This window comes from Suillus paluster (genome assembly GCF_016628075.1).
Source record: "Suillus paluster strain FC165 chromosome Unknown EDB91scaffold_174, whole genome shotgun sequence".
NCBI classification, from domain to species: Eukaryota; Fungi; Basidiomycota; class Agaricomycetes; order Boletales; family Suillaceae; genus Suillus; species Suillus paluster.
The window spans coordinates 43,699-59,528 of record NW_024537734.1 but is presented as its reverse complement, the minus strand read 5'-3'; the positions used below and the strand labels follow the sequence as shown (position 1 = coordinate 59,528).

The 15,830-nt window shown below is 48.6% G+C and overlaps 4 protein-coding genes across 4 annotated transcripts; 3 read left to right on the top strand and 1 right to left on the bottom strand.

Moving 5' to 3' along the window:
• Positions 1-51: 51 nt before the first annotated feature.
• On the top strand, positions 52-2,919 carry EDB91DRAFT_1174959 (glycogen synthase; the record flags this gene model as incomplete). The annotated part of the gene is given in 12 exon segments (XM_041320345.1): positions 52-462; positions 518-847; positions 880-996; positions 1,045-1,160; positions 1,204-1,360; positions 1,395-1,581; positions 1,607-1,650; positions 1,699-2,133; positions 2,216-2,262; positions 2,324-2,451; positions 2,480-2,841; positions 2,852-2,919. The coding sequence occupies 11 exon segments, from the start codon at positions 52-54 to the stop codon at positions 2,485-2,487; spliced, it is 1,980 nt and encodes a 659-aa protein (XP_041169601.1). The 3' UTR covers positions 2,488-2,841; positions 2,852-2,919.
• On the top strand, positions 2,920-4,251 carry EDB91DRAFT_1174957 (integral membrane protein DUF92-domain-containing protein; the record flags this gene model as incomplete). Its single annotated transcript, XM_041320344.1, has 6 exons — positions 2,920-3,075; positions 3,098-3,164; positions 3,219-3,501; positions 3,602-3,842; positions 3,896-4,045; positions 4,093-4,251. 6 exons carry the CDS (start codon positions 2,923-2,925, stop codon positions 4,147-4,149), a joined length of 951 nt encoding a protein of 316 aa, XP_041169600.1. The 3' UTR covers positions 4,150-4,251.
• Positions 4,252-5,854: 1,603 nt separating this feature from the next.
• EDB91DRAFT_1088197 (uncharacterized protein) lies at positions 5,855-7,326 on the top strand (the record flags this gene model as incomplete). Its single annotated transcript, XM_041316379.1, has 8 exons — positions 5,855-5,937; positions 5,987-6,103; positions 6,159-6,262; positions 6,320-6,478; positions 6,600-6,800; positions 6,896-6,915; positions 6,998-7,043; positions 7,196-7,326. 8 exons carry the CDS (start codon positions 5,855-5,857, stop codon positions 7,324-7,326), a joined length of 861 nt encoding a protein of 286 aa, XP_041169599.1.
• A 4,583-nt stretch (positions 7,327-11,909) lies between these two features.
• On the bottom strand, positions 11,910-13,068 carry EDB91DRAFT_1240231 (uncharacterized protein; the record flags this gene model as incomplete). Its single annotated transcript, XM_041321986.1, has 7 exons — positions 11,910-11,959; positions 11,994-12,066; positions 12,106-12,297; positions 12,348-12,458; positions 12,565-12,582; positions 12,629-12,679; positions 12,790-13,068. 7 exons carry the CDS (start codon positions 13,066-13,068, stop codon positions 11,910-11,912), a joined length of 774 nt encoding a protein of 257 aa, XP_041169598.1.
• Positions 13,069-15,830: the final 2,762 nt, after the last annotated feature.

The following is a 15,830-nucleotide window of genomic DNA, read 5'->3' as shown; positions in this document are numbered from 1 at the left end:
CGCTCACCATCGCCATGCTGACGATACTTTGAAGCGTGATGTCCGGACCCAATGCTCTTTGAGTGTGCATGGGAGGTTGCTAATAAAGTTGGAGGCATATACACAGTCATCAAGACCAAGGTCCCCGTGACTGTCCAGACTTATGGTGACCGCTACACCCTCATTGGGCCCCTCGTTTACAAGACAGCTCCAATGGAGGTTGAATCCCAGGAGCCAACTGACCCCGCTTTAGTCGCTACACTCGAGTCCATGAGAGCACAAGGTGTGAAATGTCTCTATGGACGATGGCTCATAGAGGGTGCTCCCCGAGTCCTGCTCTTCGATACGGGCAGCCAATATCACCGTCTTGACGAGTGGAAGGCCGATCTTTGGAATCTTGCAGGCATTCCCTCCCCCCCCAATGACCACGAGACAAACGAGACCATTGTCTTTGGTTATCTTGTGGCATGGTTTCTCGGCGAGGTACGCGCTGAATCTGCTTCAACTGATTGAATCTCTGCTTACTAGTACTACGCAGTATGTTGCACACAAAGCTCATACAGCTGTAGTTGCACACTTCCACGAATGGCAGGCAGGACTCGCCATCCCCCTCGCTCGAAAACGCCACATTGATGTCACCACCGTTTTTACCACACACGCAACCTTGCTCGGTCGCTATCTCTGTGCTGGAAGTGTCGACTTCTACAATAACCTTGCCTACTTTGACGTCGACCACGAAGCTGGCAAGCGTGGCATATACCACCGCTACTGCATCGAACGCGCCGCTGCACACTGCGCCGATGTGTTTACGACTGTCAGTGGAATTACCGCATGGGAGAGTGAGCATCTCTTGAAGAGAAACCAGATGGTGTCCTTCCAAACGGCTTGAACGTAGTCAAGTTCCAGGCAATGCATGAATTCCAGAATCTGCATGCGACTTCCAAGGAGAAAATCAATGAGTTCGTTCGTGGGCATTTCTATGGTCACTACGATTTCGATCTCGACAACACCATCTATGTACGTCGTGCCGCTCTGTATATTCTTCAACTAATCGCGTCGCACTAGATGTTCACAGCCGGTCGGTATGAGTACCGCAACAAGGGCGTCGATATGTTCATCGAGTCCCTTGCTCGTCTCAATCACCGCCTCCAGCAGAGTGGGAGCAAGACCACAGTCGTCGCGTTCATCATCATGCCCGCTACTACCAATAGCTATACCATTGAGGCTCCTCAAAGGTCAAGCGGTCATGAAGCAGCTGCGCGATACCGTTACTGAGGTACAAGCTCGTGTTGGCGCACGGCTGTTCGAGCATGCCGCGCGGTTCCATGGCGAGGGTCGCACCGTGGTAGCGCCAGAGGACCTGCTAAGCGCAGAGGACCAAGTCCTCTTGAAACGGCGCATTTTCCGCACTCAAGCGACACACACTTCCTCCGATTGTTACACACAATGTGGCAGACGACGCGAACGACCCGATCCTCAACCAGCTACGTCGCGTACGTCTCTTTAATACACCGGGAGACCGCGTCAAGGTCGTGTTTCACCCCGAATTTTTGAACTCAAATAACCCCATCCTGGGTCTCGACTACGAGGAATTCGTGCGAGGTTGCCATCTGGGTGTATTTCCGAGTTACTACGAGCCGTGGGGGATACACCCCCGCGGAGTGCACCGTGGTATGTTGTGTATCATTTGTCTTGTGCGATTTGAACTCATTCGAGTAGATGGGTATCCCTAGCGTGACAACAAACCTCTCCGGATTCGGGTGCTTTATGGCGGATTCAATTCATAGTCCCTCTGACGAGGGCATCTACATTATCGACCGACGCACCACCTCCATTGACGACAGCGTCGACGCGCTCGCGAGCTCGATGTTTAACTTCGTCAGCAAAACGCGCCGCCAGCGGATCAATCAGCGAAATCGCGTCGAGCGACTTTCGCCACTTCTAGACTGGAAGAACCTGGGCCTTGAGTACGAGAAGGCCCGAATGCTTGCGCTTCGGAGGGCGTACCCTGATGCATTCATTGGCGCTGACGAGGACAACGGGGAAGAAGTGGACTGGGGTTTCGGAGAGTTCCCGCTTTCTGTCCAAGCTAGCCCGAGGCTGAGAATCTCGGGACTCGCGACACCAGGCGACATGGGAACGCTTACAGAGGAGGTGGGGCATCATTTTTCTGAAGCGAGTTAGACTGTAATAATTTGCGCCGTAGATGCAAACGTTTGGAGACCAGTGATTACAGGGGCCATTGGTCTCGCACGGGGAAGATGACGAGGATGAATACCCCTTGTAAGCGTTCATCGTTATTTCTTGCCTATTGGGCGTCCTACTTATGCATTCCTGCTCTCAGCCCTCTCGTCATGAAAGTGCGCTCGCGCGCGTCATCCGTGATGTCTGGGGCAAGCACTCCTGGCGGTGGGGCATTCAAAAGCCTCAGTGAGCACGACCTTCAAAAGGCAGACGCTGCGTTGAGCCAGGGTGAACGGCGTATCTGCTACCTCTCCAGTTGTGTAGGCGACGCATCTCTGGCTGAGTGTAGGATCCAAATCCATTGTCTCTGCGATATCAATATGAATAACTCAAAGTTAACTGATTGCTTGTGCTAGGATTCGTAAGCCTTCATGTCACGCATGCTCTAATGTCCTCTAGATACCCTATGTTTGGCCTGGTTTTTGACTTCCAGATCTCATGTTACATACTTCCGCCTGTCACCATCTTTATCATGATCTATGTTCCATTATCGAGATTGGTACCCATGTCTGCTTTCATGTTTTCCCCCCTCTATCGACGACCCATCGTATGCCTTAACCAAAATGTTACATATCTAGCGATTTAACATACGTATCATGAACTATGGTATCAAAGCTCCTGCTTGATTCCAACCGAGCTTCAGAACTTACATTCAATGGAAGAGGTGGCGAAGATGAGCATTTTACGTAAAACTACAATATGGACTTGGCAAGTTGGTGTAAGCCGCGTATTACTCGGACGACCTCTATCATGGCAATCCCTTTGATTCCGCTGGTCATCGCCGCTTTGCTCAGTGGACATGGACTGCGCTCGAGGTCACTCTCTTTTCCGGGCGCCATCACAGCTTTCGTGGTTGGCTTCAGCATGCTTGCAGTGCCTGTGCGGACCCATTGGGGTCACCCTCTTTGCGTTCTACTTAATCGGGTCCAGAGCCACCAAGTGTAGTGCCAATCCGATGAGCCATTCCACTGGCATGTCTTTTAACCCATAACCAGACGGCAAGAAGCGGAAAGCTCAGCTTGAAGATGACTATCAAGAGGCTGGCTACCGATCCGGTGTACAAGTCCTCTGCAACTCATTCACCGCATTTCTCGCAAGTGGATTATGGTGTCTTGTCTTTGCGCCTGATACGTTCCCGTGGAGTCTAGTAGTTAACTCGTACACTCACTCAGGACCCCTATCGGTCGAGAGCGTAGCATACAACGATGGTCAATGGTGTCCATTGGACTCAACGGTATCAAGTGGATTGAGCCGTGCGGTGATGTTTGTGACGCTCGGGTAAGTCCTGCCATTCTGCATGATGCGTCTTGTTCACTGACCTGCAAATACCATTCCACCAGTCACTTTGCCTGCTGCCTGGGGGATACTCTCGCGTCAGAACTCGGTATTCTCTCTTCCCGCCCGCCGATCCTTATCACACGACGCTGAAAACTGTTCCACCCGGTACAAACGGTGGTGTCTCACTCGGCGGAACACTTGCTAGCTTATTTGGTTTGGCCGTGGGTGTAACAATGTTCATCTCACTGATCATTGAGAATGCACACTGCAGAGGCAGTTGGATGACTATCCTTCCGTCACTCGTATTCTGGGGTGGTGTAGCAGGTGCTGGCGGGAGCTTGGTAAGAATAAACCCATATTGGAAGCACGCCATATATTGACGCGACAACACTAGCTGGATTCGTTCCTCGGAGCGACCCTACAGCGCACACGTTACTCAGTCGACAAAAAGGTCATTCTTACTGGCCATTCTGAGCCCACTGATCGCGGGCGGAAAGACACTGTCAAAGTTATCAGCGGACTCAATTTATTGACAAACAATCAGGTAATCTAATATCGTTCTCCACTGTCTTCTTGCTGACTGTTCGACAGGTCAATCTGCTGTCGTCGATAGGGACTGCGCTCGCCGTTGCAAGATTTTCCACGTAGTAGACTTGAACATTTTCTCTGCTTCATCTGTAGACCCTCCCCGATCGTAGTTGTATACTCACAACAATGCTACCATGGAATTTTCCTTGACCTCTTGATGGAGAAAAAAACGTTCAAGTCAGCCCGAGTTCTGTGTGCCGTATCATGGGCTCCGAGATGTGCTCCAAGATGTGACTGTTTGCATCTCAGACATGCCAAATGCAGTTTCCTCGCCCCTTACTCTGACAGTGCTCGAGTCTCCGACTTAAAGCCATGGGCAGTGATCAGAGCACAGAGATGAATATGATAACCAGATATGACAACCCCACCGGTGGGAAACTGGTGATAAGGTGTACGCTGGCCCTTGTGAGAAGATGGACGGGGATATAGGCTCTGCAGTATATGTTGCGGAACGATGTATGACAGTGTAGATAAGCAAACTTCGTTATTATGAGCCAATGCGAATGATTCATACCACCAAGTACTACCAGTGTTTGGAGAGATAAACTAGCAAAGTATACAGACCAAGTACTCGTTTTCTGTGCGAATGCTATGCAAAGAAGGGACTGGTGTGCAGAATGATGAAGAGGCGCCAGGCCTGGGACTGAGCACTATCACATATACATATGAATATCCACACCGTCGCCAACAGCATAAACCGGGAAAGAACTCACGAAATGTATGATAGAATCTGACGTGCTTGGAGAGTAAACCTTTGACGTGTGGGCGAGCGCTAACACGACACATGTGTCTCAATCTGACCACTATTTAAAACCTCAAACCCCCATGGGCGAGCGACACGTGTGTCTATGCCGAAACCTCGAGCTCCAGTGGACGAGTGACACGACGCATGTCTGTATTACACATACATAAGAAGACTTTGACCTGCAAAGAGCGTCCTGGTGACGTGCATGATGCATGACGTGTTGAGGTCCACGTAGATGGCAGCACACGGCATCAGTGCGCTAGAACCCGACATCTTCTTTGAGAACTCTTGAGCGCTATGAATGTTTAATATGTGGGCGGATAATATACTTCAAAATTACGACACCTAGATAGAAGTGGTACTACCTGGCACCTATGAAAAGGCGCTGTATCATACAAATACACTCGCTTTACGGAAGCTGAGAGGATATGGCCATTGGCAATTCAGGGCTGAGAAGCTGCGGCGAAAGGCTGTCGTGCGCCTGTTCCTCGTTCCTTAGGCTCCTGCTAAAGTTTCGTCTGTAACCAAGAATTTTGAAAGTGTGCGGTGAGGAGCGGCACTTGTAGTATTTACTGGCAAGATTCAGAAGGTGTGGCGGGCGTTAATAATTGTGCTTATCGATGAGTCCGTTGTGGTCGGAAACACGTTCTATATGGCCGCCTGGACATGTGATCTATATCGAGGTTTGAGCACATGGATAACAGGCTCGGACCATGAAACACACTGCCAGCGGATTCTGCCACTGGACTATCAATGCTACAGATGCAAAGGAATCTATCCAGATTCACCTAATCTCCGGAGCATATGGGAGCCCATGGTCCAGAGCATCGCGGGCACGCGTAGGATAAAAACATCTGATATCATTTGACTAATTCAGGTTGGAATCCATACTAGATATCCAGCTCCAGACGCCTTGAACTGACCTCCTGTGCCTCCTGCCCAGTTCATTCTCCCTCATTGTACCACCAGCACCGTAGATTGCAATGCAGTCCGCTCACGTCTATTGTATTCATCTTCGATATGCTGACCGTCTCTGCAGGTCTTATCATCGCGACGACCCTGCCGCTTGTCGGCGACTACGTCGCCAATTACATCGCCAAACGGTATTTCCATATCCATATTTCTTTGCTATGGCTCATTCCTTTCTTCTAGCATTAACGAGTATGCCCCGACCGCTGCCAAACCTTTCGTGCTCGGCCTCCCAACCGGCTCTTCCCCTATCCCAACTTACAAGGCCCTTATTAACAAAGTCAAGGAGGGCAGCTTGTCGTGAGTTCTGAACATTCTCAAGTGCTCAAGTGCATTCATCTGTTCATGATTCCAGATTCAAGCACGTCGTCACCTTTAACATGGACGAGTATGTCGGCCTTCCTCGCGACCACTCCGAGTCCTATCACACATTCATGTTCCGCGAGTTTTTCTCCCATGGTCCGTTCATTCTAGTCACTCTCGCTGGTGTAGCCAGAGCTAATTCTATGTATGCAGTCGATATTCCCCCTTCTCAAGTGAATATACTGGATGGGAACGCTGAGGATTTGATCGCTGAATGTAACGCATACGAGTCCCGCATCAAGCAATATGGCGGTATCGAGCTCTTCCTGGGTGGTATCGGAGAGGATGGTCATATCGCATTTAATGAGCCTGGTATGTCTCGTCCCTTTCGCCACCTCACTTTCCTCTGTCCCTTTGACGTTGAATCGATTGTGTCTTTCTCTACCGTTTTCTTCTTGCTTTCATCAGTTGAATAATCCCCTTTCCATCACAGGCTCGTCCCTCGCATCCCGAACCCGCATCAAGACACTCGCTTACGATACCATCCTCGCTAACGCCCGCTTCTTTAACAACAATGTTGCCGCTGTCCCCGCATGGCTCTTACAGTCGGTGTTTGCAACTGTGCTCGAAGCAAGGGAAGTCGTGGTTGTGGTCACGGGCCAGAGGAAGAGCTTGGCTCTTAGCAAGGCAATTGGTGGGTCATGGTTTCAGGCATGATCATGGGTGTTTCTCTTTGGGCTCATTCACTGGTTATTTCTCTGCGGTGTATACTCACTCGTGCATACACAGAGGACGGCGTCAACCACCTTGTAAGCAGGCCCTTTTATAGTACTTTGCAGGAACGCACATTGATGCGACTCTGAATTTAGTGGACCACTCTCGGCGTTGCAGCTCCATCCTTGGGCGTTGATTGTAGTCGATGAAGATGCTACTGCTGGTGCGTGCTGTCGTCCCGATGAAAGATATGACTGACCTTTGGTTGACACATGCCTCCGAATGCTCTACTTTGGTCACCTCACATCCCACCCTTCTTGTCCACCCGTTGTCTCCTCATTCTGAATGAACGAAAATTACGGAACCACCCCCCAGAGCTGCACGTCAAAACGGTGAAGTATTTCAAGTCGATTGAACGCGTGCAAGATGAAGTAGAGCAACGGCAGGAAGAGCTGAAGGCGAGAGGCCGGACAGAGCATCAAGGGCAGGTTGGCAGCATGGAGTGACTTTGTCTGCGCGTATGAGCTACGGAATAGAGCAGAACAGGAAATAAAGATATTTGATGTTTTATCAGACTCCTAATAATCTTAACCATCCGTTATGCCCCCATAACGGAGGTTGTGGCGCGCCGCAACACTAGGAAAGTTCGCCGCAACATTAGGACAGCTTGCCACAACACTGGGACAGCTGACCATGGCATTAGAAAAGGCTGGGTGCATGTTGACTATAGCACAGGTCATGAACTCATTCAAAAAATAAGTGGTCAACAGCTTATTTTGAGATGTTGAGATGAAAATGAAAATGATAGAATTTGATGAGATAAACAAGCAAGCTGCTATCTAGGAGAGTTGGCCATGACCTCAGGAAAGACCTGCCACAAGACTAGGAAGCTTTGTGTCAACTGTAGCACAAGTTATGCACTGGTTCTATTAAGGTCGTGCTCAAGGGGAAGGTTACTCAAAGGGCTTCGGCTTCAGCTCGTGCACTGTGCCCCTTACCCGAGTACATGCCCTTTAATTTCCGAGAGGCAGAGGGGAAGTCCGATGGAAGTCCAGGGAAGTCCAGAGGTCAGATGTGGGGGGAGTTCAGTGGAACTCCGGAAGGTTAGGGGAAAACAGAGCAAGGCCACTCTGGACTTGTCTGGAGTAGAAATGGAACAGAGTTTAGACTACCCTAAGGTAGAGCTGTGTCATATCCCGTACCTCCGGATCTGGAATTCCGGATCTACTTCATTGAAGTTCCGTTCCTCCGTCTTACTATTCCGCCTGGCGCTCCGCCTTCATCTCCGCACTCACCCCTAACTCCTTTTAGATTAACTATTGCTCCGGTTACTGGTTATGTCCTATTCTGCTATGCTTACTGATCCGTCCATTCTTACTTCATTTCTGACTTCACTGCTTTGATCTGTTATACTTAGTAATAGACTTTCCACATGCTTCGTACATAGCCCTTACCTTTGCTGACTGATTTACCTACATGATACCTACAGTATATAAACCCCTGTAATACTCTGGAACTCCTGAGTTCAAATATCATCTTAGTTCTGCTCATTCCTGCAATCTCCGGACTTGAGTCTCACCTCTTGTCCACCTCTGAGTCTTAGGGGTTAAACCTTAGGACTACTTCTCCGGCTCTACCTTAGGGTAGTCTAACCTCTGTTCAGTTTCTACTCTGGACTTCTGTAGTAGCCTTACTTTGTCCCCCGTATAAACCTTCCGGAGTTCCGCTGAACTCCGCCGACACTAAGTCCTCTGGAACTCCCCGGACTTCTGTCGGACTTCCCTTCTGTCCCCCAGAAATTAAAGGGCACGTACTCGGGTAAGGGGCGCAGCGCACAAGCTGAAGCCGAAGCCCTTTGAGTAACCTCTCCCTTGAGCACGACCTTAACAAGCTGGAGAATTAGTCCTAAGGTTTACCCCTAAGACTCAGAGGTGGACAAGAGACTAGACTCAAGTCCGGAGAAGCAGGAATGAGCAGAACTAAGACAATATTTGAACTAAGGAGTACCAGAGTACTACAGGAGTTTATATACTGTAGGTATCATGTAAGTAAATCAGTCAGCAAAGTAGAAGCTATGTACGAAGCATGTGGAAAGTCTATTAGTAAGTGTATAACAGATCAAAGCAGTGAAGTTGGAGATGAAGTACAAACAGACAGATCAGTAAGCATAGCAGAGAGAACATAACCAGTAGCCGGAGAACAGTTATTCTAAAAGGAGATAGTGGGGAGTACGGAGATGAAGGTGGAGCGCCAGGTGGATATCAGGACAGAGAACTGGACTTAAGTGGGGGAGATCCAGAATTCCGGATCCAGAGGTATGGGATATGACAGGCCTCCAAAGGAGGACTGATGGACTACTAGATGAGCGCAGGAATGTTGGGTGGAGATTGGTCCACCCTACAGGGAAGAGTTGGAGGGCTACTGCAGACAGAGCTAACAGTAGGAATGGAGTGGAGGAGACTGCTCAGACAAAGTCTGAAGCAGAACAGAAACAAAGAGGACAGAGGTGCAAGATTATTGGCCACAAGTCTGATGTGCGGGAAAGGCGGCGGAGGTGCGGGAAGTTGGATGAGCAGAGAAGGTGGCCGGCCTAGGGAGTCAATCCCCTAGGCTGGCAAACAGGAGTTGTCAAGGGTTTTTGCCCAAGAACAAGGACAAGAGAGCAGGGCTTAGAAAAGGTAATATTCAGACTAAGGGCCCATTTGACAACCGCTCATTTCGTTTGTTTGGGTGCGTTTCATTTTGAAACGGACGGACATTGAAGTGAAACGGATGCTCCCACGGATGTCACATGCTGTCACACATGTACAAATACATCAGATAATGAATGATAACCATCAGTTTGCTGCTCGAGCTCTACAACTACTAGTATGACCTCATCGCGGAAGAGAAAGGCCCTCAAAGCCTCTCTTAAGGCAACCCACACCCGCAGAAAGAGAGCTGCAGTGCTAGCTGCTGCATTTTCAGCTGCTGCAGTGGCTGTGGCCACCTTGCCCTATCTTGACAAGATTCCCCAGCACAACTCTATCTTGACGGGCCATTCATGGGTCTGAAGCTCTTATCAGGACATCCCCGTCACTTCCATAATATGATGGGCCTTTCCAAGCCAGTATTTCGCCGATTGCTCCATGAACTCAGTGAATATGCAGACCTTGCACATTCAAGATATATCTCTTCCGAAGAACAGCTGGCAATTTTCCTTCGAATCTGCCGTACTGGGAGTACAAATCGGGACATGCAAGAACAGTTCCAGCACAGTGCAAATACTATTTCAAAGTGAGTGCCCAACATTACTATTTAAAATGCAGTAGGATTAATTTATCACTGTGACTGTACTATTAGGATTTTTCTTCGTCTTCTAGACATGGTAGTTTCACCACACTTTTATCAGTGCTATGTCAGCCTGCCACCCAATGATGTAGTCCCCCCTGAGATTCACAGTAATCCTGTTAGGTACTGTGCCGACTCAGGAAGCAGAGAGGTTGGGGCTTGGCTTCAGCTCTTGCGCTGCGCCCTTAGCTGAGTACGTGCCCCAAATTTGGAGTGGGTCTGACGTTGTCCGACGGTAGGACGAATGGTCCGCTTTGGTCCGCTTTGAGGGTCGGGGAGTAAGAGCTACTAGCGGTGGGCCGACTAGGAGCGGAGCGGAGAAGGTGGGGAGTGATGTGGAGAGTGGATAGGAGCAGGGGAATGTTGGTAGGGGCGGGGAAGGCGGAGGATAATGCGGAGGGGCGAAGGAGGATATTTGATAGGGGCGGAGTAATAAGGGAAGGACTTAGAGCATGGCTCTAAGTCGGAGCAGAGGGTTGGAGGGTTGGAGGTGACAACAAGTTGAGACTTGTGTCCAGAGGAGGCAAGGTCCTACTGAGAATTCTCACAAGAGGTAACTGTGAGAAGACAAGTAATATTAAGACTGAGGAAAATATCTAAGTACATGATATGTTATATACTACTATGCATGAGGCAGTGACCAGGATAACTATGTTGTAAAGCTATGTACCAAGGATATAGTTTGTAAGTACTTTACACAGGCAAAGACATAAGTTGGAGTGGATATCAATATGTACGCGTCGGATCAGCGATTGGGTGGTAATAGGAATTACCGGTGATCCAGAAGTAAGGGTCTATGTACCGAAGGGGAAAGTATATATCTAAAAAGGGAAAGAGATCCAGTTGAATGGAGAGGTTATGGAAGGGGACCAGTTGAGTGGTTGAGCGGAAGCATAGAGTGGAATGCAGACTTGTGATTGGATGGAGCGGAGGATGGATGGAGCGGAGGGGGTTGGAAAGCGGAGCAGATATCAATATCGGAGTGGTCGGATCAGGTATATGACAAATCCCAAGCTCTACCCATTTTTTCAACACTGTTGGGGTGCAATTGATGGGACACACATTGATACTTTTGTTCCCAATGATGCCCTGACTGCTCGCTACTGCAATCGGAAGGGCCGCCTCTCACAGAATGTCCTTGCTGCATGCACATTTGACATGCACTTTTCATATGTTCTTGCAGGATGGGAGGGAAGTGCAGCTGACAGCCACACATATAATGATGCTCGGTGAACCGACTTTCCCATCCCCCCAAATCTCTGTTATTTCGCTGATGCAGGGTTTCCATTATGTGACTCACTCCTGGTTCCGTATCGTGGTGTATGCTATCACCTCAAGGAATGGGGTCGTTCAAGTCAAAGGTATGATTTTTTTGCTGTTGATCAACTGTTCAACCTACGACATGCCCAAGCCCGAAATGTTATTGAACACATTTTTGGTGTGGTGAAGCGTCAATTCTGGCTAATGGTTGCTGCCCCAGAATACAGTCTTGTGGTACAGACAAAGCTGGTTCCTGCCCTCTGCGTCTTGCACAATTTCATCTGTGTTCATGATCCAGATGATGAAGAGGAAGGAAATGAGGCGGCAGAGGTGGGCACTGATCAGGCTGTTCAGGCTGTACAGCAGAGAGTTGAGGATTTCGGTCATCCAATCACACCAGCAGAAAGGGCAAGGGCAGGACAAAAACAAGATGATATAGCAGAAGCAATGTGGGCACAGTATATTGAGTATACTGTGAATGAGAACTAGGAAAATCTATCTATATTTTTCTGAGTTCAAGATGAATGTACATAGAATGGAGAGGGACATCTGAAATGGCAGTGTAGGCATCTGCAATAGCTACATACATCCTTGGTAAATAGAGCAACAACCTTGGCACATTCATCAGAAGATAAGGATGCATCAGCACAAACAGCCTGGATGGCATTGATACGTCATTTCGGAGTACTGGGAACATCATCAAGAAAACTAGTAGGAGCAGTGAACAACGTAGCAACAGACTCGAGAGCATCAGCTACTCCGAGAATTGCTGCTGGACCAGTCAGCTTTGCATTGGAACATTTTTTATGGACTCCGGTTGAAGCTGGTGATACTGAAGGAGCATGTCCGTGTTTCGGAACACGTGGAGTGTGAGAAATAGGTGTCAACTGGTGTGAATACGAGTCAGACAATGAAGCAAGCAAATTGATGTACATACCACTTTCTCATCAGCTGATTCAGACTCGTGATTCCCTCCAAGTGCATCCTCACCTATGAAGACATCATTTTCGTCATCAAGGAGAAGTGTGCTTGGCCATGGAGGGCTCGTCTCATACCCAAGACTATTAATATGCAGTGCCCCTTCACCCGTGGCATGACACCCATCCATGAGCACAATGATGTCATCATAGAGGGGGAATGGTCAAATGCCAAACCTTGGCTTCAGGATGGGCCTAAACAGCATTTTAGTCAAGAAATGAACAAAATATGAAAGCTTACCTCGAGGTAATCATCCCACACTTTGTCACTGGCAATGACAATCTTCCTTGTCTCATCCCATCCAAATCCGGACAGCTCTCGCAGTTTTTGGACAATGAGACAGTTGACCTTCAACTTTGAACAATAAATCAGCATGAAAATGGAGGAAAAATACTACTTACAGTGGCCCAACGACATGAGCAACTTTTCACAGTTTTCAGAGCACCCCCACTGGTTTTGTGGCTGTCTTTGAGGGCCTTTGCTGCAGACTTGAAGGTGCCATTATCAGCCAAGTTTCTATCAGCAAAAGTCTTGAGAGAGTCAAGGAGTGTTGCATCATCTCCCGAAATCCACTTTGCATTCTGTGGAATCTTCCTAGTGCTGACAGCCTGCTCTTGAGGTTCCTGCAGTGAATTGATATTCTCCTTGGTATCTGACAAGAGCAAGAGAGAGGGTGGCATGGTGGTAGACTGGTAGTAGTTAACAGAGTAGGGACAGTGGGACATTTGATTGACAAGAGTGAGCAAACAAGTACTAGTGCGACGCTGCATTATGCAGTGTGACAGATTTCTAACGAAACGAATACATTGCCGAACACATTTTTCTGTTTCAAACGAAAATGGACACAAACAGATGAAAACAAATGAAACGGACGCAAATGAGCGGTTGCCGAACGGGCCCTAAAGATCTACAGACAGATGTACATATGTTTATATACTCTAAGTAAGTAGCATAGCATAGCAGAAGGCTATGTGCTGAGTGTACAGGATTACAAAAGAGATAACTGAGATATATGAGAAAGAGGCTCGGAGAATAGTATGTATGCGATGGATCAGAAATCACTCAGGTATAGGGATTACTGGTGATCCAAAAAGAGGAACTATGATACTAAATGGAGATAGGACCAGTTGAGTGGTTCCTAGTCTAGGAGTGGACCAGTGAGGTGGTTGGGCAGACTACCCGTTGGGTGGTGTAACACGAGTGGAACTGAAGGAACCGAGCAGGTCAGAAAAGCGGAGGGAGTAGGAGTAGGATTGGGCGGACCAATAGGGTGGAGGAGTGAAACTCCAGATAGGGTCGGATGGAAGGGGTATAGTGTTGGAGGACATAGAGGTAGTGTCGGAGGAGCAGAACAGGGTCGGGCGGAGGTAGCAGGGCTAGTCCTGCTGAGATGCACTTCATGCATTGTTGGAGAAGGAGGAATGAAGCAGACAGGGAAACAGGGGGTCAGACCAGCAGTAGGGATGCTCACAGGTGGTATTGGATGTGCTCGGATCCGGTATATGACAGACGACAGGGCTTCTTCTCAAGCCTTTTGGAGTTCTGATATTCTTGCTTCAATGGCTAGGAGATCCAATTTCTCGGTAGCCAATGGTAATGCTTGTGGATGGTATCCCATCATGAGGTAGAATGGCGAAGCATTTCATGCAGAGTGATGGCAGGAGTTATGTACAAATTCGGCCATAGGAAGTTTATCTGCTCATGAAGTCTGATCGTTTGTGCAGAATATGCGGAGATATACTTCTAGTTCTTGGTTGACTTGTTCTGTTTCTCCGTCAGTTTGAGGGTGGAATGTGGTTGAGAGAGCAATTTTGTATCCGAGAAGTCTCTAGTTCTAGTGCAAACTTGGCTGCAAATTGGGGACCTTTGTCAGAGATGATTTTGTCATAGAGGCCAAATCGTGTGTAGACACATTTGAAGAATATGTCAGCGACTCCTTCTGCATTGATCATCTTGTTGCAAGGTGTGAGCACCACCCCCTTCATAAGCCCATGGTCTACCACAACCATGACAGAATCAAAGCCATTGGAGGGGGGAAAGTTGGTGATGAGATCAATGGAACATTGGGCAAAGGGGCAGGATGAAGTAGGTGTAGGAATGGGAAAAAGAGGCAGGGCCATCAGGTGTGTATTCACCTTGTTCTGTTGACAAACTGCGCAACCTTCAACATATTTCCTCACAAAGGTGGGAAGACCTGGCCATCAGTAATCCTGTGAGAGTATTTCCTGGGTCTTGAAACGGCTGGAATGACCAGCGGTGGGGCTATCATGATGAAGACTAGGAGTTCTTTATGCAGAGGTCCAGGCGGCACATATGCGGGTCCCTTGAATGTCAAGATGTCATCAGTGAAGGTCCAGTTGGAGAGGGCGGTTTTCATAGGGAGGGGCAGGGAGGGATTGGAAAGAGCATCAATGGGCTGTTGAATCATGACATCAATGGAAGAGGAAATGCGAAGTTTGTCCTGCATTGCAGTATCAATGAGTTTGATGAACAACCCATCTGTCATATCCCATACCTCCAGATCCGGAATTCTGGATCTCCCTTACAAAAGTCCGCTTCTCTCATCCTATTCTCCGTCCAGTGCTCTGCTTTCATCTCTGGGATCACTCCTATCTCCTTTTAAAATAACTATTTCTCCGGCTACCGGTTATGTCCTTTCTGCTTTTCTTACTGATCTGTCTGTTTGTACTTCATCTCTGACTTCACTGCTTTGATCTGTTATGCACTTACTAATAGACTTTCCACATGCTTCATACATAGCTTCTACTTTGCTGACTGATTTACTTACATGATACCTACAGTATATAAACCCTGTAATACTCCGGAACTCCTTAGTTCAAATATCATCTTAGTTCTGCTCATTCCTGCTTCTCCAGACTTGAGTCTAGTCTCTTGTCCACCTCCAAGTCTTAGGGGTAAACCTTAGGACTAATTCTCCAGCTCTACCTTAGGGTAGTCTAAACTCTGTTCCATTTCTACTCCGGACAAGTCTGGAGTAGCCTTGCTCTGTTCTCCCCTAACCTTCCGGAGTTCCACCAAACTCCCCCCACGTCTGACCTCTGGACTTCTGTCATATACCCGATTCAGCCACTCCCAACACCATTCATAGACATCCCTACTATTGGTCCGACCCCCTGTTTCCCTGTCCGCTCCACCCCTCCTTCTCCAACAATGCACAAAGTGCATCTCAGCAGGACTAGCCCTGCTACCTCTGCCTGACTCCGCTCCACTCCTCTGACACTACCCCTATTTCCTCCGACACCATATCCCTACCCTCCGACCCTATCTGGAGCTCTGCTCCTCTGCTCCATTGGTCCGACCGATCCTACTTCTACTCCCTCCACCATCTCTGCTTTTCCGACCCACTCAGTTCCTCCAGTTTCTCTTGTGTCGCCTCACCCGACCGCTTCACCAGTCCACTCCTAGACTAGGTACCACTCAA